The sequence below is a fragment of the Mytilus trossulus genome, chromosome 3, assembly GCF_036588685.1.
Source record: "Mytilus trossulus isolate FHL-02 chromosome 3, PNRI_Mtr1.1.1.hap1, whole genome shotgun sequence".
Lineage (NCBI taxonomy): Eukaryota > Metazoa > Mollusca > Bivalvia > Mytilida > Mytilidae > Mytilus > Mytilus trossulus.
In genome coordinates this window covers 90,843,531-90,866,627 of record NC_086375.1, presented here as the reverse complement: position 1 = coordinate 90,866,627, position 23,097 = coordinate 90,843,531, and the positions used below count along the sequence as shown (strand labels likewise).

Below are 23,097 nucleotides of genomic sequence, written 5' to 3'. Positions count from 1 at the left end.
ACGCATCTTTTGGCTACACATTAAGATTTCTTCAAGTGGTAGGTTTCATTGAAAAATATAGCCCTTTCAAACAAACAATCTTTTTTTTTCGATGAAAATCTAGATTTTCTATTTTTAGACATGTATATATATAAACCAACAATGCATCGGATCCCGAACAAACGATCGTTCAACTAACCTTACAAATATGTCAACGCACTTTTATTAAATCAGTTAAAACCGTGGCATCTGATCCTGAATAATTTGAGACAGGGGTGTACTCAAATTATCGTCTTCGTCTTTCATACTTTAATAGCTTATGATTTCCTATAATTTATTTCTACTCTTACATACGGACAAAATAAGATCATGTCTATTTCTAAACATATGAACAAATCATGAAACCCAAAGTAATCTCAAAACAGCAAATTTTAAAGAGATTGACAAATTTAAGAATTCTACTATGTGACGGGTTGGTGCTTACAATAAAGCAACCCATCAAGGGTGCCAAGATGTAAAGTTGAAGTCGCAAAATTTACCGAATCCATCACTGGTTACTGGTCCGTTATGGACTATCTGTTGTCATAACCACAATCCAGCCCTCTTTATCTCAAAATTGACTTCTCCGAATCAATGGCCTACTACCAAATTTGTACCTACGTACTAAGCAACATGACGGGTGCAACATGTGCATGGAGCAGGATTTGCTTACCCTTTTGGAGCACCTAAAATCACCCCTTTGTTTCTTTCGGGCAGGGTTTTTATTGCAGAGTCTTTTGTTTGCAATATCGTATTTAACTGAAACATTACTAAAGTTTAATTGCAGGATATCAAACGTTCTCTAAAAAGAACAGTTGAAAGAAAATTCGTGAGGATGGTAGATTATTTAGCCCAGTATTTTTATTTTTTCAATGCTCGACATTTTTTGCTATATATATATACCCAAATTTCTGTTATTATGCTTGATGCTTTTGTTCTTTTATCATTTAAGAAATCGACGATCCTGTTCATACAATCTAATTAAAATATTGATCTCTGATTACGTTATACTGCATGAGCTCATATGCAGTATAACGTAATCAGAGATCAATATTTTAATTAGATTGCTGTTCATATGATATATTAAGCATCGGAGCTCAGAGAACTCTAAGGTAGAAATCAGATTTTTAGTTTATTATTAGTGATATCGACATTTAGTTGTATATAAGATATATATGGTTATAATGTACAACAAAAACAAATCATACTGAACAATCTCATATAAAAAGAATAGTGTACTGAAAGTAAACAGTGTCCATGTCAAACAAACATAGGTTTTCCTTTCTTGCATACAGTACAAGTGCCTTTGAGCATCCTTTTCTTAGACTTTGGATCTGTGTAAGGTACTAAATTCGTTGTGTTTGTTTTCTTCCGACACGACACACAGTAAATCTTCTCTTTTTCCATTTGGAAAATAAAACTAGAAAGATAAGTTCAATAAATGGTATTAAAACTGCGTGTATATAGTGACCTTGGGGACTATCACGCAGATTTATAGTTAGTTTAAACATATTTATTTATAGTGGATTGGGAAACAAGCGATTTATAGTTAACAAAAACAGTGGTAATAAAGATATGTCCCTTCGAGGAATTTATGACTTCTTGGTTATTTAATAAGTGTATGCTTAACATTAGTTTGAGTGAATAGTTGGTTTTTTTTCTGTAAATTCGCTTCCATGGGGTCAGCAATAGGCCAATTTAATTAAATGCTTCCAGAAATTTGTCTTCTTATATTTGTGTGTATCAGGATGCTGTCACATATAGCATGGACTTTACTGACAACTTTTTTAGTCAGGTGTAGTCATTTCAAATCATAGAAACGTGCATATATAATACATACTAAATAATAGCATTTAGTTTGTTGGTATACTGTTGCTAAATCATTTTCTCTCTCTTAAATGAGATATAATACATCAGCATTTCTTCTTGTTTCGGTTTTACCTTGATCTAAAAGCGTTTGGTTCTTTGGTAAATTAAGCAGTCTCACTGTAGTTCAGAGGTTGTCGTTTGTTAATGTGTTTGATAATGTGTTACAAATTTGTTTTTGGTTTTATTTTTTTTTATGGATAAGGCCGTTAGTTTTCTCGTTTGAATTTTTTACATTGTCATTTCGGGGCCTTTTATAGCTGACTATGCGGTATGGGTTTTGCTCATTGTTGAAGGCTGTACCATGACCTATAGTTGTTAATTTCTGTGTCATTTTGATCTGTTGTGGACAGTTGTCTCATTGGCAATTACACCACATCTTCTTTTTTATATTGTTTAGTAAATAGTTATCAAAGGTACCAGGATTATGATTTAGTATACCAGACGCGCGTTTCGTCTACATAAGACTCATCAGTGACGCTCATATCAAAATATTTATAAAGCCAAACAAGTACAAAGTTGAAGAGCATTAATGATCCAAAACTCAAAAAAGTTGTGCCAAAAACGACTTAATTCAGTACTGTACAGTAGTTTTTCAGATAATTCAGTGTGTTGTTATTTATACAGATGAGTAACACCCACTGAAAAGTCTGATCAGAACCCCAATAAACACATCTTAATTGACTGCAAATGAAAATTCTGAGCAGTATTCAATTCTTTTATTACTTTGAGCAAATGATGCTCATCAGTACAAATATAATATATATGCAAATACAATATATCATAAATAAATACACAAAACATACATAACTGATAAATGAATACATCCGAGAAGAGTAATAATCTATATTAAGTATTGGTAACTTATAACATGTCTGTTCTACGTTTAAATGCATGGAAAAGATATTTACAAAGGTTACATATGTCTTTTACATTTTCTGTGCCCAACAACTGTATAAGTTTAAATGACGATGGACGCTTATAATAATAGTGCTTAATATACTGCCTCCTAATTTCATTATAACAATCACACTGTAAAATAAAATGAAACTCGTCTTCTATCGTATTTAAAGTACAGAGAGTGCATTTTCTTTCTGATCTATTAACCCCGTGATATCGTCCTGTTTCAACAAATAAGTTATGTGAAGACAATCTTATTCTAGTTAGATACACTCTAAAATTCACATGTTTAGTAAAGGTAAAATTGTAAACGAACATTATTTACACAGTATTTATATAAAAAAAACACTTTGGCGAGCCATCCAATAATTGATTCAAATATTGATAAGCTTGATCAAATATTCTAGTTTTGACAAAATACTTAAGAGTGTCATTTACAACTAAATTATCTTGGTTATACCAGAAGTCATTCAGACCCAAATTAAACAGTATTAAATCCACCGCAGTGGACACAACATTACTGAAATACTGAACATAACTTACAAGTTTAACAAGCTATAAAACCAGGTTTAATCCAACATTTTCAGCATAATAAAATGCCTGTACTAAGTCAAGAATATGACATTTGTTATCCATTCGTTTGATGTGTTTGAACTTTAGATTTTGACATTTGATTACGGACTTTCCGGTTTGAATTTTCCTCGGAGTTCGGTATTTTTGTGTTTACGTTATATGAGCTGCGCAGATCTTAATGAACAGTTCCAGTTCAAAATTGTTAAATACTATATATGTTTGCTATTTAATTCTTTGTGTTAATATTTAGAGTAAAAATATCCTCAATTAAAATTTTCTTAAATAAAATGCATTTATAAATACCTTTTCTACGATCAAATGTTCTGAATATATTTTATCCCGAATGCGATTGTACCTTGCACAACCTTCACATGAATTCAGTCATATAAGAATGTCAATTGTTGATAACATCGTTTGTATATATATATGTATCATAACTAAACTTCCACCCGGATGTTGTTTGAAAACATATATCATCTTATTCACATTCACTGATATACAGTTGATAATGCGTCAACTTGTCCACTCATCGATAACAAAAAATTGCATTTTTACTTGACGTCCATTTGTTATTTAACATATTCACACCTAACCTAGATTCTTATTTCTTTTGCCATAATCGCAGATGTTAATATTTCCGTTATTATCATTCTTTGTAATTTAATTTTAATTAGATTGTTGTAAACAATGCCTTGCTATCATAACTCTTTATAACCTTACATGAGTTAAAGAAGCACGCCCATTTTAAAACTTTGACGGTCTCCATCACGAGTTGGTTGTATCTGTGTCACTGAAGACCACGAATATGTTGTATCTGTGTCACTGTTTATATTACTCACTAAAATGACAAACAACATCAGTATCTAAAATTTATACACCAAAACCATCGTGTAGTATTTGTGAAGTTGATATGAAATATGTAGCAACAAGGTCTTTGTGTCTTCCGATGAACATTTTTTTAAACAAATGACAAGAAGTTCTTTGACATAAACCTGGTTCTTCAACTGTTTGCACAGACACATGTGGCGTTTTATAAAGTCTGACTAGCAGCTACAAATAAAGGACACAGTAGTATACCGCCGCAAGCTTTAGAATATCGAATGAGTTGGGAAATGTATATCCAACAAGTAAATGAAGTTGGTATAATGCTTCTAAGGTGGGGGAAAGTGACTATTTCAAAATTAGAATCGTCTTGCTTGTCATAGATTCTAACACTAAATTGACCTCTTATGTCAAATGCGAGGCATAGAAATGAGGAAGAGGATGCCGTGTCTTTTTTTTAATTTCTAGTTCAGGAGGATATATTGATATTAGTCATTAAGTCAACAACCCAAAAAATTAAAAAAAAAAAAAAAGGATATAGAGGCATCTTAGCAGTAGCATCTAGTGGAACAATTAATATGCGTATATGACAAGTTGAAGGCGTTTTGAGTCTTGAAAAGTTTTAATGAAAATCTGGATTCAGAATATCTTTATTTTTAAAACATACCCCCCCCCCCCCTTTTGTAATTAAATGGTCGTTCCCTCAGGCAGGTGATGCGCTCCTTTCGAATTTGATGCGATTCCTTTGTAACTTTGATTGTCTGTTCATGAGTTTGAACACCGTAACACTACTGCTGCCTATATTTACAGAGAAACAAAATGTTTAGATATATGTTGGTGGTATGGTCAAAGTTTGTTAAGTGTTTATGAATTTTAGCCATTCCTTATTGATTCATAACATTTAAAAACATATCTTCGGGAAGAGAGGCACAGTGAATCCCAAATTATGTCACCAATCCCTTAATGGATACAGGAAGATGTGGTGTGAGTGCCAATGAGACAACTCTCCATCCAAATAACAATTTAAAAAGTAAACCATTATAGGTTAAAATTACGGCCTTCAACACGGAGCCTTGGCTCACACCGAACAACAAGCTATAAAGGGCCCCAAAATTACTAGTGTAAAACCATTCAAACGGGAATACCAACGGTACACTTTTTTTCTTCTCGAACACAAATAAAAATGTTACCGCACAAATAAACTTGTAAATGTTTGGTGTAGATTTACCTATGCCTTATAGTGTTTAATTTGAATAAAAAATAGTTTGATTGATAGCTTCGTATTTCTAAATTAAAATATTCGCGTTATCTGCGAAAAAAAAATCTGACTCAGAACCCCCCCCCCCCCCCACATTTAAAGATCTTAAACTGCAAAAATATGTCGTATCGAACAACTTTTTCGTGACTGTTATACAAAAGTGTCGATTTCATTTGTTCATCCTCATAACTCTGTCTGAACAATTTTTGTATAAGGAGTATTAGTACTATATATACTTGTACTAATGAAGACCAAAATTGCATGAACACGCGCGAGCGTTATGTATCAATTGAGACATTTAAATGTCATACGACGGAACAGACGGTATGTTACTGAGGAGAAATCGGAACTTGACAATTGAAAAATTGAATGCACCATTCTAGTTTCAACCGTCAAAATCAACGAAATGATCAAAATCTGAAACATCTTCTTTTCAGGAGTATCCATACTCTCAGGATCACTGTGATATTTAAAGGCAAAAGTTGTATACCGCTGATCGATAGTCATAAATCGATTACTTTAAGATGAAAACAACGGAGCAACAGAATAACCGCAAACATTCATAGAAACGGACTATTAGAAGAATAGTTGATACAGTCCATTTTAACAAAACAATGGTGGATAGAACCCGGTTATATGGCTAGCCAAACCTCCGGCTTATATGTTAATGGTAAAAATACTGCTCAAATGAAAACATAACGTGACAGAAATACAGAACAAATAAACACAAGAACTTTCAAGACTGAGAAATAAATAAATTTATAATATAATAGTACACTACTACATTAAACCACATAATAACAATTGACATCTCCCATGAATATACGACAGTACACCAGGACATCACATTATCTCTGCTTCCTTAGCGTTTGTCACTCTATTTAGAACGATTTGTTCATGCATTTATAAAATAAGTGCATGCATCGTAATTTTCAGATATATGAGATGGAATTTATAAATGCCTCTCTTGCCGAACACATTATTTTATGTTTGGTAGAGGCTATACCTATAAGCATCTGTATAACATTTCCTGAAAAGTTCATACAAATCTGCATCTACCTCAGCTATTCAAAGTGGTCCACCTTTGAAGGTATATTTTGTAACGTATAAATAAATTTATTATGAAGCATCTAAATAGGTATAACGTTTCTAAAAATAATGATAATTTAAACACGTCACTATTGACGTTACCAGTACATTTCTTTTAATCATTCATTGAAAGTCTATTATGAAGTCGTACTACTTTCTGGGGTTTGTGTTGTTGTATGTCCATTGGTAGATGTAGTTGTTTGTTCACTTGAAGTTACATTATCTGGATTGATAGATTGTAGTGTTATAGTACTGTGTGTCGTTAACGTTGTAAGTCCTTCAGTTGTTGTCGACTTTCTGGATGTTATTTGTACATTTGAAGTTGTAGTATCTGACTTCGTCGTTGTCTCTTTTTCTGTCATTGCTTCCGTTTTTAAACTAGTTGTAACAGGTGTACTTGTATCTTCTACTGTTGTTTGTACTTGTAATGTAGAACTAGTTGCTTTTGCAGTTGTAGATGGTATTGTAGTAGTAGTTTTTGTCGTAGATGTCGATACTATTGGAGTAGTAGTTTGGTCTATTGTTGTTTGACCTCTTGTATAAGGCAGTTCACCTACAAGTCTCTGTTTAACAAATGTGTATTTTATTGTTTTTGTAGAGTTTTTTTCGTATGCATATGTCCTGATTGTTCGAACAATTGTCAAATACTTGTTAATAGTTTCTTCAATGACATGTTCGTTTGGTATATTTGAGACACGAAACAGAAGGTAAACATTTGCCGTAATAGATCCATTCCTGTAATAAAATAAAATCTTATTATTTCACACTCCAATTTACACACTCATGATTCTTGTGTGTCTTGTTATTGTATTTTGATTGACAATCATGAGGCTAAAAAAGAGGGACGAAAGATACAAAAGTCAAACTCATAAATCTAAAACAAACTGACAACGCCATGGCTAAAAATGAAAAAGACAAACAGACAAACAATAGCACACATGACACAACACAACAAACTAAAGAATAACCAACATGAACCCCACCAAAACTAGAGGGGATCTCAGGTGCTCCGGAAGGGTAAGCAGATCCTGCTCCAGATGTGGCAGCCGTCGTGTTGCTTATGTGATAACAAATCCGGTGAATAGTCGAATTCGGTAGGTCACATTCATGAAAGGGAAGAGGATTGTAGTTACGACGAGAGGAACATATGTTGTCGTAAAGTTTTGTTTTCATTCGACCCTCATTGTCAATTTCTAGATGTAAGTCAAGATATGAAGCCGACTTAACTGTATCTGTAGTATCCTTTATCTCTAGTTCGATGGGGTAGATGCGTTCAACATAGTCACCAAATTTTGAATTAAAAGTAGTCTCAGTCGACATAATTCATAGAAACGTTATCTTTTGATTGCAACATTTTTTAGATTTGATTTAATTGCGTTTTACAAAGATAATAACATTATCCATAAGGAACATCTTGGAATTTTCGAAATTCAACAAACATGACAAATTGGTATGTTATTGTGAGTACTTTTACCCTTCCAGAGCAGATGAGATTACCCAAATTTTTTGTAAGGATTCGTGTTGCTTAGTCTTTAGTTTTTCTATATTATGACTTCTGTACTATTAATTGTCTGTTTGTCTTTTTTTTAGCCATAGCGGTGTCAGTTTATTTTCAATATATGAGTTTGACTGTCCCTCTGGTATATTTCGTCCCTCTTTTAATATGTTATTAACCCCAATGCTTTGGAATATTGAGCTAAAGTGTATTGCCATAAAGAAAAGTGAAATGACATTTGAAATTTCTTTGAGTTCTGAACATTTGTTAATTGCCTTTATTTGCTATCTACTTCTTTTTGTACTAACTTGATATTAATAAGGTCACAGGAATAAAAACTGCTGTATGACAAAAAAGCTGTATCAATCTGGAATATAAAAGATAAAATATTGGTATTCTAAATCAACTATACATTCCTTCTGTTGTTAAGTGCATAGCACAAAAGAACAGTTACATTGGGGTTCGTGTTTCTTATTTTTTAGTTTTCTATGTTGTGTCATGTGTACTGTTGTTTTTCTGTTTGTCTTTTTCATTTGTAGCCATGGCGTTGTCAGTTTATTTGAGATTTATGAGTTTGACTGTCCCTCTTTTATTGTTCTTTACGATGTGGTAAACGTACGGGGCGCCGAATGGGACTCTTGTGGTTTTGTACTCAAAATTCAATTTTGTACGGACAAAAGTGACTTTTGTTCAACAAAAATGAGTTCAGTTTAACAAAATTTGTATCATACTACAAATTTAAAATTTTGTCATACAAAATTATCTATCAGCGGACAAAAGTCACTTTTGTCATGACAAAATTCATTTTTGTTACACAGATTTGACTTTTGTTACCTAATTTGAATATTGGGCGACAAAAGTCAATTTTGTATTCAAATTAGTTTAGTTTGGTTTCTGTGAACTAATTTGCGTACAAAATCGACTTTTGTTTCACAAAATTGACTTTTGTGAGACAAAATTGACAAAATTGACTTTTGTGAGACAAAATTGACAAATTGACTTTTGTGAGACAAAATTGACTTTTGTGAGACAAAATTGATTTTTGTGAGACAAAATTGACTTTTGTGAGACAAAATTTACTTTTGTGAGACAAAAGTAAAACAAAATTGACAAAATTGAATTTTGTCTCAACAAAATTGATAAAATTGAATTTTGTCTCAACAAAATTGATTTTTGTCTCACGAAAGTCAATTTTGTATCACGAAAGTCAATTTTGTCTCATAAAAGTCAATTTTGTTGTCACAAAAATGAATTATGTCGTCTACAAAATTGACAAAATTGACTTTTGTCTCAACAAAATTGACAAAATTGACTTTTGTCTCAACAAAATTGACAAAATTGACCTTTGTCTCAACAAAATTGACAAAATTGACTTTTGTCTCAACAAAATTGACTTTTGTCTCAACAAAATTGACTTTTGTCTCAACAAAATTGGCAAAATTGTTTTTTGTTGAGACAAAATTGACAAAATTGACTTTTGTCTAAACAAAATTAACAAAATTGACTTTAGTCTCAACAAACTTGAATTTTGTCTCACAAAATTGAATTTTGTCTCACAAAATTGAATTTTGTCTCACAAAAGTTAATTTTGTCTCACAAAAGTAAATTTTGTCTCACAAAAGTCAATTTTGTCTCACAAAAGTCAATTTTGTCTCACAAAAGTCAATTTTGTCTCACAAAAGTCAATTTTGTCTCACAAAAGTCAATTTTGTCCCACAAAATTGAATCTTACCTCACACAATTGACTTTTGTGATTTAATTTCCATATCAGGTGACAAAAGTCAATTTTGTATGCAAAACATATTTGCATACCTTTTAGACAAAATTGACTTTTGTCATGACAAATATGAATGTTGTCTACAAAAATGAATATTGTCATGAAAAAAATGAATTTTGTCTACACAAATGAATTTTGTCATCACACAATTGAAGTTCTCACAAAACAAGTCTGTAGCACATAGTTTTGTAAGACAAAACTGATTTTGTTCTGACAGAATTGAATTTTGTACAAAACCACAAGAGTCCCATTCGGCGCCCCGTAAAACGTTATGTTATGTATTAATATATTTTTGTCGGTATTGCATTGCCTAATTTTACGGACTTCTCTTTTTTGAATTTGCTTCGGAGTTATTTGCAGTATTTTTTGTTATCGTATTTGCATGCTATTTGAGATCTTCAGACTTCTGTATCCTACTTTTACTTATTGAAAAGAAAAGTTCCATTTTACTTTTCCTCTAGATATTGTATGTAGTAAAGTTTTGACATCAGAAAAGTCTCAGACATAAATTTGAAGCCCTTGAGTAATCATATCACAAATTCAGCAAATTAGGATCGGGAACATATGTAAAAGATCTCGACTTGACATTTTTTATATTGTTAATTTTTTTTTTGTAGATCTTCATTCTTTAAACAAAATGTGGATTTTAGAATGTTTTTGCCTCAAACATCACTGGAGGCATTGATGTGCATCTGTGCAGAAAAATTGGTACCGTTTATTTTATTATTTAAATTTGCATAAGTAAAACTCTTGCTAAATGCAATAAAGTTTGAGTAACATTCGAGTCTATGATGAGTATTGTAGTCAGATATTTGTATCCCAAATTTACTAGTCCATTCATATATATTAAAATCCTCAGGTAGATATGTTCAATGGTATACTTATTAACAATTTTGGATCCTCAATGCTCTTCAACTTGTTTGGCTTTATAAATAGTTTGATATGAATTGGTGTAAACCACTTTAAGTGACTTAACTTTCAACCTTAAAGCAATATCAATGTCAAGTATATTTCACATACCTGACGACATATATCCTGTTCCATGATTCTGATATCAAAATTAGCATCCACATATCCAGTAAATTTAATAGTTATTTCAATTTGAGCTTAAATATAAAAACAAACAAATATGTAACAAAGAACAGACGGATCTATATGAAATTAGAAAGTTTAATATTAAAAAGAAGGTGACTTTACATTTCCATAAAGTAAACCGGTATGTCACGTTTATTTCAAAAACTGTGTTTTGTCAATTTTGATATTCAAATTGGGGTGCAGTTAAATACAAGGAAACTTTTTGTCAATTTATTTATGCTATCTTCTAGTGATTGAAAATGTAGAACTTGAATATTTCTGACTTTGATGACTTTCTTTTGATTGAAAATGTAGAACTTGAATATTTCTGACCTTGATGACTTAGATTTATCTAACTAAACAGATATACCAATGGTTTAAACGTGTTGTAGTCTGAATAATGTGAAATAGAAACAGTTTTGGAAAAGAACAAAAAATGAACTCGAAATTGAACTTCATATGCCTAAATATTATGCAATGACAGCAAAGTAAAAAAAAAATCAACGGTATTTTTGTTATTATACTTTTTTTTATAATAACTAATGGCATAGTTAGATAACACAAACCAACATCGGAATTTTTAATATAGAATTATGGTTTATCTGTCTGGTAAGTTGCAATTTTGAAATACTTACCGAAATCGGAAGGATCTGTGTCTGAAAAATACGAATATTGATTAATTCAAACGATATCGAAACGGATAAACTAAATTATAATGGAATGAATATCATGAAATGGGTTTATGGCTTAATAACTATTTTGAACTGAGCGTCACTGATGAGGCTTATGTAGACGAAACGCGCGTCTAGCGTATTTAATTTATAATCCTGGTACCTTTGATAACTAATTATTATAATATATTCCCATACTAATGATAAAGGGGTATAAGATACAACACTATTTAGCTATAGACCTGCTTCATATTAAAAAGGTTTTACAAAGATCGTAATCGAACTAATTAATGTCATGGCAAACTAAGACACTAGACTATCTTTGGATCTGTAAAATACTGAGTATTTCCTTTTCCATCTGTATTGCTGATAAGTAGTCTGTATCAATTTCCAACAGACATAGATTTTGGGTACTGGCGTAGTTTGCCATCTTGATAATGTGTTATAGTATGATTTTATTTGTCTTTTTGAATATTACTTCTACTGTTTAGTCTTTTTTTTTGTGATATTGATTTGAAGTAGCTCGGTACTTATACATCCTGTCAGTGTGTTGTTGTTTTATGGTACATTTTTGTATTCTTGTCTTTCATTTTTGCTTATGTGTCTTGTCTGTATGTTTTTTTGTGATTATTTGTTTTTCTTTGTTTGGTGCTAAAGTGATTGAGATTATAACACAAGGTTGACTGTTGTGCCCCTATTTTGACATTTTAACTATTATGCTTGTTTGTTTTGTTCGCACATCGTTTTCAATATATTGGAATTTTATGCAACTGTCATAAAAGTGAGAGGTTTAGCTAGCTATAAAAGTCAGGTTCAATCCATCATATTTTACAAAAGAAAATGTCTGAACCAAGTCAGGAATATGACACTTGTTGCCCATTCGTTTGATGTGTTTTAGCTTTCGATTTTGCCATTTGGATAGGGACTTTCTGTTTTGATTTTATCATCGGAAGTCAATATTTTTGTGATTTAACATTTACATGATATACTGATACTGGATAGCAGTTGATTCTTATTCTGTCGGCGAAACAAGTCATCTTCTGTTTGTTTTGTGGTTCACTCAGCCCTTACTATTGGTTTGTGTTGCATGTTACTTATGAATTATTCATGAATATATTATAGCATTATAGACCCTTATAATAAGTAATTGTGTGAAACAAACTGTACAAGAAAGAAAGAGTGATAAAGATCCTACAAACTAAAAAAATCATATGCAAGTAGCAACTGTTTTGAGTTCAGTTTGATATACTATTTACAAATAGTTAGTATTAATAAAACAACAATAGTGATAACTATGGCCACATACACAGAAGAATACGTGAATTACTTACATATCACAATCACAGGAATAACAGGAAACACAAATATTATCATTAAAAATAATCCACAAAAACATGAAGCGATGTTATTTGTTTTTTCTTTACGCTGGTTTCGAGGAAGTAGATCTTGCGTACTTGAAGAGCTCAATTCTTCAATTCTTTCAAATAAATTTAGTACTTTTGGGCCCTGTAGCAAGGAAAAAATAAACAAATAAATGAAATTAAAAACTGTAACACGATTAAGCAAGTATATTGTATATAAAAAAAGATATAATGTTTCCCACAAGATGCATACTATAACAAGCAATGATTACTAAACAATACATCAGATTACGTAAGCTATAAGCTGTGTTATTTTTTCTATATTTAATACCATTCCGTACAGATCAACCGTTTTACATAATACGGATAGCCTTGACACTACAGATGTGAAATATTGTTTCTTATTACGCAATACAATCATACCAGGAATATTATTTTGATGAAATTATTACAGCATAACGTTATCAAAACAATAAAAATTCCCAAAGATAAGACGTTAGCGTTTATTGTCAATGAAACTGCAATTAATCATCAGCAGGTCGTCGAAGTATCAGACGCCCAACAAATACCAGTTTGTATGTATTGACAAACGTATGTCATATTATCACTCATATTATATATGAGATATTCACGAAGGCTTGGATTTGATTTTTTGGGGGAAACAAATGATGTTAGCTGGCACATCCACAAAATGACAAATATTTGTAGGGGACAATGTTTTTTGGTTGGTTTGGGTTTTTTTTTGGGGGGGGGGGGGGGCTAGAGAATTCTGAAAATGAATTTCTTGGCATTTTAAGAACTAAACATAATTAGCTTTCCACAATACAAGATAGAAATTGATAATATGTAAACAAAATGAAGGAAACAATTGTATACGAAAGTGTACATAAATTTTTGTATATGTGTTTCTTTGTCTTGTCTAATATGTTCTCCTATTGATAAGTTCTCTAATATTTTGTTGTCATTTTAATATTATATTTAACATCGCCATTAAAGTGCGAGGTTTGGCATGCCACAAAACCAGGTTCAACCCACCATTTCTTTCTTTAAAAATGTCTTGTACTAAGTCAGGCATATGAACATTGTTATATTATAGTTCGTTTCTGTGAGTGTTAAATTTTAACGTTGTGTTTCCGTTGTGTCGTTTATTTTCTCTTATTTTTTAGTGTGAATTCACTTAACTACAAGACGTGTCACGGTACTTTTCTATCCCAAATTCAAGTATTTGGTTTTGATGTTATATTTGTTATTCTCATAGGATTTGCTTAAAATTTGTCAAATGCTTATAAAAAAGAAGATGTGGTATGATTGCCAATGAGACAACTATCCTCAAAAGACCAAAATGACACTTACATTGACAACTATAGGTCACCATACGGCCTTCAACACTGAGCAAAGCCCATACCGCATATTCAGATATAAAAGGTCCCGATAATACAATGTAAAACAATTCAAACGAGAAAACTAACGACCTTATTTATGTAAAAAAATGAACGAAAAACAAATATGTAACAAATAAACAAACGACAACGGCTCCTGACTTGGGACAGGCACAGACATAAATAATGTAGCGGGGTTCAACATGTTAGCGGGATCCCAACCCTACCCCTTACCTTGGGCAGTGGTATAACAGTAACAAGATAAGAACGAACTATAATTAGTCCGTTTCTGTGTGTGTTACATTTTAATGTGTCATTGTTCTCCTCTTAGATTTATTGCGTTTCCCTCAGTTTTAGTTTGTTACCCCGATTTTGTTTTTTGTCCATAGATTTACGAGTTTTGAACAGCGGTTTACTACTGTTGCCTTTATTTTGCACAAGAACAAAAAGTTACCTTTCATAGCAGCAGATGAAACTGAATGATCGATCAGGAAAAAAATCGTCAAACTCTTTATTCACTTTTCTTTCAAGAAATTATCATTAAAATGCATGAGTGTTTATACTGATCAATCAAACTACCTAGTAAAAAATACAAACCTGTCCTTTGATGAATGATGTTCTTGGTTTAGAAATACGTCTTAGAGTCCATTTATTTATTGCTGATTTCATCTGAAATTAAACCATTTTATCTATTTACTCAATCGGTTCAAAGCACTTCATTAAACAATTAGATATTGTATTAATGCATGATGATTTAACGATTTTAGCATATATATGTGTTTTATATTGTATCTTGTATGAGCATTGTTTTAACACAAACAAAACTGTATCTAAACATCTATAACATTCAATTAATTTTTAGTGAATGATTTTCTTAAAGTAAACAAAATCAAGATTTGCTCAATGTGTGTTTTAATAATCTTTGTCTAAAGGTTGCTGTCTAATTGACATATATCCTATATACCCTTTAACTATTGATAATGTCAAGTTTAAATGCAAAGGTGTCAAACTTTACACGAGTGAAAGATATATGTGAAGTAATATTAAATAGTAATAAAGTTTATAATAATAGACGTTTTAAATGAATACAAATAAAGAAAAACTAAAAGTAACTTTTTTCCTTACATTTCTGAATTTTGACAATAAAGAAGATTCCTTCGTAAGAAGACGATTTGCCCATGCGGGTGTTTCACTCTCCAAATGGTCATCTGGAGGAGAGTTCCTCCTATTTTTTTGTCTTTGAGATGATGTTTTATGTCTTTCAAAAGATCCTTGATCTGTTGATTCACCAGGTTGAGAAATAAATGGACCACTTCTTGACATATCTGACGCTTCAAATCCTACCGGAAATGACCTTGCTGTTTCAAGTATTGATCGAGGACTTTCTAGACCTTGCAGGCCGACATCGTCTTCCAAAATAGGTGGTGGATAGATATTTCCATATTTATCTTTAAAAAGTTGGTTTTCATAGACACGCTCACTGTGCATAGTTCGTTTGTCCATCCCTATATCATGAAATCTCTGATCCTTATGAGATATTACACTATGCATAGTTCGTCCAATATTGTCCATCCCCTTGTTATGAAATCTTTGATCCTTATGCGATATTTCCTTTTCATTACCATATGAATTTCCAATACGTTGAGCATATGCTCCACTATTTCTGCGAACGGGAAGATCTGGTGTACTTGTAAGGTTTTGAGTAAAACTTCCGATTCTTGTAGCATAGTCACCACTTGTTTCACGAGAGTCGATATCATGTCGCCTGTCAGAGCTTCGTTCAATTCTGCTAGCGTAGTCACCACTTGCTACAAAATCTGATCTTTGAAATCCACTTAGGGCTTGGGAATAATCCAAACTAACTGCATCATCAAGCCTGTCATTATTATAAGGTATTGAATTTTCTTTCGGATAATCATAAAATCCTGAAGCACCCAAAGGTAAATTTTTACTACTTTTTCCATACATTTTATAATCCAGTTTTAAGCGATTACATGTAAAGCCATTAAAATGTTTTGACCTTACAAATAATATCTAGGTATCTGTTGATCAAAATTACAAACCGTGTAAACACACATATATATATATATATATATACGGTCTATTGTTTTATCCATTTAAGTACAAGCCCAACGCATTATAAATTCTATTTTATTAACTTCAGTAATCTGATACATCTTAATATTCTGAATGTCTTTATTTTAACATTTCAATGTTTGTTATGCATTAGATTTTTGTAATACAATCGATTCTATTTTGTTTGTGGTACTTATTTTTATGCACTGGTTTGTGTAATTACCTTTCTAATTAAAACTTAACTAACAAATGGTATAAGTTTCAAGAATACCTTATAATACCTACTAAAATCAATAATATTTTGAAAACTGATCACTGATCACAGATCAATAATCCTATTATTATGAACATTTTCAAACTACCATTTAAATTTTACGAAACCCAGGTCATTGTCGTTATTTACCATTATATAAATATTTTAAAAATATTGTCCGATATTTCTAGTGGTGTGCAATCATATTCAAGCGTGTGCAGATATCATATGACTACGTTTAGTAGAAGATTATCTTCTGAATCGTGAACTGTTGACGCAGCAGCCTGTTCAGAATGAAATTATTAAGATTAACACAGGAAAATATTACTCTATCTATAAATATTAGGAAAAGAACAGCTATGTATTGTTTGTACAACCTCCATGTCTAACGTAATTTTCGAACATTCCTTAATTATAGAAAGAGGCACACTTTTTTCAAATATAGGATATCTTTATTTTATTTTCCTTTTCTAATAGTTCTATCTGCTTGTAGAAATTCCTATTGGCCCTTATGTGTTGCAGATTTGTAACAACTAATTGTCACGAATCTGAATTATTGACTCAAACCTACTTACGTTTTTTTTTAATTCATCTAAAAGAAAATGAATTGCTTATAACAAATGCAGAAGTTATTTTTGCTTTGAATCTCCGAAGCCTATAATACACCATCACCATGCTTCCTATAATTTATTCTAATATCTGAAACCATACCATTTAAAAGATAGAGGAAAGCATACTTCTGCACAGTAAAATTGATTTCAATACAGAATTGTAAAAGCTCATGCGCATATTTTTTCCACTATAGTGCATCATTTAATCTAAGATAGGTTCAGCATACACAAATCTAATGAAGGAACACATGCCGAGCTCTGTTAAAGAGGGGCAGTCAAACTCATAAATCGAAAATCAACTTTTGACGCCATGGCCAAAAATGAAAAGGACAAACAGACAAACAATAGTCCACACGGCACAACATAGAAAACTAAAGAATAAACAAGACGAACCCCACCAAAAAACTTAGGGTGATCTCAGGTGCTCCGGAAGGGTAAGCAGATCCTGCTCCACATGTGGCACCCGTCGAGTTGCTTATGAGATAACAAATCCGATAAATAGTCGTATTCGGTAGGTCACATTCATGAAGGGAAAGAGGAATGTAAGGGACATATCCGATATCATTTGTGAAACGGTTCTTCCATAACGGTCAACCAACTCGTGATGGCGTCCGAAAAAAATTACGAAGTGATGATTTTCAACTTCAACATATGGAACTCTTGATTAAATAGCTTCCTTGTGTGGACAAGTTCATTTATATACATATTATCTATTTGATATTATTCCCAATTTTGTACTTAGTTTATATCTATTATATCTATTTTACCCTATATTGTAATGATCTTACTATATTGAACATATTTTGTATTATATGGTTCAATGAATCCAAAATACTCTATTTGGGCTCTTTGATATTTACTCACCACTGGCTATTGGACAAACTATCTTACTTAATAGTTGTTTTATCTGGTTCTATCTAGTTAAACAGTTCACCTTTTGACTATATATATTGTACTTTTTTACTATATTGTCAATGCAGAATAAGAAACACCAGAAACAACACTAAGAGCCGTAGCCAGCATTATAAGGTATTTACATTTAAGGGTTTTTCAAATTAGTTTATGGTTAAATGTTTTTGACTTAAATATTTTATTTAGTTTCATTTACTTTGCTAATTGTATTTCAAACTTTATATATTCTTTTTACCTGTAATTAACTTTCAATGTTATATAGTATTTTATATAGTAGTATGGTCAACTTACTTTAGTGAACAGTTTTCATTTGCATTGATTAACAAATTGTTTACATTCAGAGTGGTCATTTAACTGTGTTTTGCATTAATATTTATTTGCAATTGTGTAATTAAACATAATATACATTATTTGCTACAAAATGATATATTCATATGCATTTATATGTAAAGTTGTATTTATTTGTCATTATCTGTATATTTCAGATCTGTCGTTGCCTTCTATTATATTTATTAAAATATATGAACATTCTGCATAATTTATCTGAGCCTTATTCCACCTGGTCACAAATGGCGTCGTCGACAAACCAGAAGGCAATGACTGCTGGCATTCCATCTGACGGCTGAGAGGTGTATCCACGGAGGAAGCCGAACATTTTACGAAGCTGATGTGTGTGTCATCGGGCTATCCACGGAGATGAACGAACTTGGACGGAGTTTCTACCAGACCGGAAATCCACGGAAGGAGCCGACCAGTGACGGAGATGATTTGTGGTATTGGAATATATACGGACTTAACCGAACATTGTCGGAGTTTACGATTGAAGACGAACATTGACGGAGATGTATAACAGTGCCGAAACCGTTTACCAATGAAGTAACTGTTTTCTGTATTTGGAATATATGTGATATTGTGATACATGGTGACATATGATGAAATATGTTTATTATTTTTTCAATCTGGATTATGTGTTTTATTCATTTTGGATTATGTGTATTATTCATACTGGATTATAGTTATACATTGATTAATTTTTTGTGAATATAGAGTGGAGTTATATATTGTGTATTTTTGCAATTTTTGTATATATTTTTGTGGTAACTTTCAATAGTTTTGAAAGTTCATAATGGCAAGTAATCCTACTTGTAAGTCTTTACAAAAGCAAGTGACTGAGTTACAGAATAGAATTAAAGAACTATCTTGGAAACCTAGTGTTGAAAATGAAGTGAAAAAGACACCATCGAATGAAAAGAATGTTGTATATGTGCAGAAAGACAGAAAAGTTCCAAAGTTTACTGGATATAATTTTCAAGTTGAAGATTGGATTGAAGATGTAAATACTGTGTTACATGCACGTGAGATGTCCCGTCAAGAACGAGCGGATTTTATATATTTACAACTTGAAGGTTCTGCTAAAGATGAAGTGAAATACCGTTCTCATCTAGTTCGACAAAGTCCAGATCAAATTTTAGAAATTTTACAAGATGCCTTTGGTGTAAAGGATAACATTACTAAACTACAGAAGAATTTTTTAGATCGTGTGCAAAAGCCAAATGAATCACTCAGGGAATATTCGTATGTGTTAATGGATTTAATGAGTAAGATTACAAATAAAGATTCTACTTGGATGCCTAATAAAGAGAAAACATTGTGCGACCAATTTTCACAAAATGTACAAGACAGTTTCTTAAGAAAACATCTGAAACAAATAGTTCGTGCACAATCTCATATACCATTTTTGGATTTACGTGAAGAAGCTATTATGTGGTCCGAGGAGGAAGAATATAAAGATAAAAGATACAACACAAAGATGAAAAGTGAAACAACCGATACTGTACCAGAAGAACCTACAGCTGATGTTTGCGCTAGTAAGGATAAAACTGACAGTAGTAGTGAACAATCTGATAAATTCAACCAATTATTGGGTATTGTACAGAAACAAAGTGAACAGATTGAAACATTAACGAAGATCGTTAATACAAAGCAACAGTCGACTAATTATAACAGTAGATACAATAGGTTTGAGCCACAACGACGTACTTTGTTATGTTTTGGATGTAATGAGCCAGGTCACAAGATTGCAGATTGTCCAGTTGTGAATTCCAAGAAGTCGGGAAACGGGTAGAGTCTACTGTGAAGAGTCCCATTGTAGATGATAACCATATGGACTCAATTCAAGCTGATCGTTTAGTGGGTAAATGTCCAATCGTTAGTGCTTACGTTGCGGGATTTAAAGTTAACTGTCTAGTAGATACTGGGTCAACTGTTACAACAGTTACAGAGTCGTTTTATAACCGTTTTCTGAGGAGGTGTACTGATCTACAAACTGACATTACGTTTAATCTGAAAGGTGCAAATGGAACTTGTATACCGTATATAGGATATGTTGAAGTTGATATTGACATTATGGGCCAACGTTTGCCAAACAGAGGTGTTTTGATTGTGAAGGATCCTATTGATAGTTATACCCGTATGAGAAAAGAAAATGTCCCTGGACTTTTGGGAATGAATGTTATTAGCTTATGTAAAAAACTTTTGCAAGAAGATTATGGGAACCAGTATTCAGAACAAGTTACCGAAATAGCCGAAAATTTTAAACTTAGAGAACTTTTTAAAGCTTGTGACAAAAACGAACATTGTAATACTATTGGATTTATTAAACTTTGTTCTAGTTCGCCAGTTCGTATTCCTGCGAATTCTGTGATTATTTTAAATGGAACTGGGCCGAATTTACCAAGATTGTATGATGCTGTGGTTGAACCTTTACACACTAGTGGACACTTGCCTTCTTCTTTTATTGTTGTACATACGTTTGTTACTGTTCGAAATGGACGATTAACTTTTAGAGTTGCTAATATTGGAGATGATGATATATGGCTTGCTCCAAGAACTAGAGTTGGTATTTTATTGAAAGGTGATGTAGAAGCCCATGATAAAGGACATGTTGAATTTATACGAACAGGTCATACAGAGGAAATTTATATTCATGATATTGCTTATTGTGCAGAAACTGATGTGAATTTGTCAAAGGTTGAAGATTTTGAAATGCCTGTAGATATTAGCCATTTGTCAACAACAAGCAAGCAGAGAGATGAAATAAAGACATTATTTTATAACTATAGTGACATTTTTTCGAAAAGTGATACTGATGTTGGATATACAAAGACAGTAAAACATAAAATTCGCACAGTAGATGATGTACCAATTGTTCAACCGTATAGACGAATTCCGCCTAACCAGTACGAAGAGGTCAAGCAACATATACAGAAGCTAGTTGAAAACAAGATTATTCGTGAAAGCACAAGTCCGTACGCTTCACCTATTGTACTAGTGAGGAAGAAAGACAATTCTCTGCGCATGTGCGTGGACTTTAGAAAAATGAACCAGAAGTCTTACAAAGATGCTTATCCATTACCTCGTGTTGAGGAATCCTTTGATGCTTTGAGTGGAGCTAAATTGTTTTCAACAATGGATTTAACTAGTGGTTACAATGTAGTGGCGATGCATGAAGATGATATACAGAAAACTGCTTTTACAACACCGTTTGGACTTTACGAATATCTACGAATGCCGTTCGGATTATGCAACGCACCTGCAACATTTCAGCGTTTGATGCAACATTGCTTTCGAGATGAGATTTTTAACATTTTGTTAGTCTTTTTAGATGATATTATTGTGTATTCTGCAAATATTGAAGAACAATTGAAGCGTTTAGAAGTTGTTTTCAAGAGATTACGAGAACATGGTTTAAAACTGAAGCCTTCCAAATGTCATTTTTTTAAACGAGAAGTTCGCTATTTGGGCCACGTCGTTTCAGATGAAGGAATTCATACAGATCCAGATAAAATCAGTGCAGTTCAAGATTTTGAAATACCTACAACCGTTAAGAAGTTAAAGTCTTTTTTGGGTTTAGCAGGATATTACCGTCGATTTACACAGGGATTTAGTAAAATAGCAGGACCTTTACACAAATTAGCTCAAAAGTTTACACCTCATCCACGAAAATTATTTGGTAAGGAATGGACTACTGATTGTCAGACTGCTTTTGATACTCTGAAAGAACACTTAGTTACTGCTCCAATATTAAGTTATGCGAAGTTTGATGAACCGTTTATTTTGGAAACTGACGCAAGTATGCAAGGATTAGGTGCTGTTTTGTCACAATTTGTCGATGGAAAATTGCGTGTTGTTGCGTATGCTAGTCGTGCTTTAAGGCCAAATGAGCGCAATATGGATAACTATAGTTCCAGAAAATTAGAACTCCTAGCTTTAACTTGGGCAATTACAGAAAAGTTTAGAGATTATTTACTTGGATCCAAATTTACAGTTTTTACTGACAATAATCCATTGTGTTATTTACAAACATCGAAACTAAGTGCACATGAACAAAGATGGTTGTCGAAATTAGCCGTTTTCAATTTTGAGGTAAAATATAGACAAGCTAAACATAATACCAATGCCGACGCACTATCCCGTATGCATGATAAAATTGAACTTTCGAAATCTGAGGATGTTAAAAATTTACTTCAAACTTTTGCTGCAGGAACTGTTGTACCAAATGACTTAGCAGCAAATATACAGTCTGTGCCACAGAAATCAGTTTATACAGAGGAATCATTCGTGACACTACCTACTTTAGATAGACAGGAGATTAAAGATTTACAGAAACGAGATACAGTGATTGGTAAATTTATTGAAATATGGAACACTAAACGTAAACCATTGAGATCGGAGCAACGGAAATTTGAAAGGCCGTTAGTAACATTATTACGTCAGTGGGACCGTATTGAAGTAGAAGATGGTTTAGTTTACAGGGTAATCATTGATCCAAATGAGGGACACTTTAAGCAATTAGTTTTACCAGCCGTTTTACGGGACAAAGTATTGAAGAACTGTCATGATAAATTAGGTCATCAAGGAATTGAGCGCACATTCTGCAATATTAGAATCAGGTGTTATTGG

At 32.3% G+C, this 23,097-nt stretch overlaps 1 protein-coding gene and 1 long non-coding RNA gene across 2 annotated transcripts; both read right to left on the bottom strand.

Annotated features, from left to right (window-relative positions):
- Window positions 1-1,137: 1,137 nt before the first annotated feature.
- On the bottom strand, window positions 1,138-3,830 carry LOC134709846 (uncharacterized). The gene is made up of 2 exons (XR_010106066.1): window positions 3,661-3,830; window positions 1,138-1,438 (listed from the first exon to the last, which is right to left on the bottom strand). It is a non-coding gene; the product is annotated as an uncharacterized LOC134709846 (long non-coding RNA).
- Window positions 3,831-6,179: 2,349 nt separating this feature from the next.
- On the bottom strand, window positions 6,180-16,332 carry LOC134712817 (uncharacterized). Its single transcript, XM_063574730.1, has 7 exons — window positions 15,409-16,332; window positions 14,881-14,952; window positions 12,875-13,049; window positions 11,508-11,528; window positions 10,819-10,904; window positions 8,330-8,388; window positions 6,180-7,261 (listed from the first exon to the last, which is right to left on the bottom strand). Exons 1-7 carry the CDS (start codon window positions 16,249-16,251, stop codon window positions 6,664-6,666), a joined length of 1,854 nt encoding a protein of 617 aa, XP_063430800.1. The 5' UTR covers window positions 16,252-16,332; the 3' UTR covers window positions 6,180-6,663.
- Window positions 16,333-23,097: the final 6,765 nt, after the last annotated feature.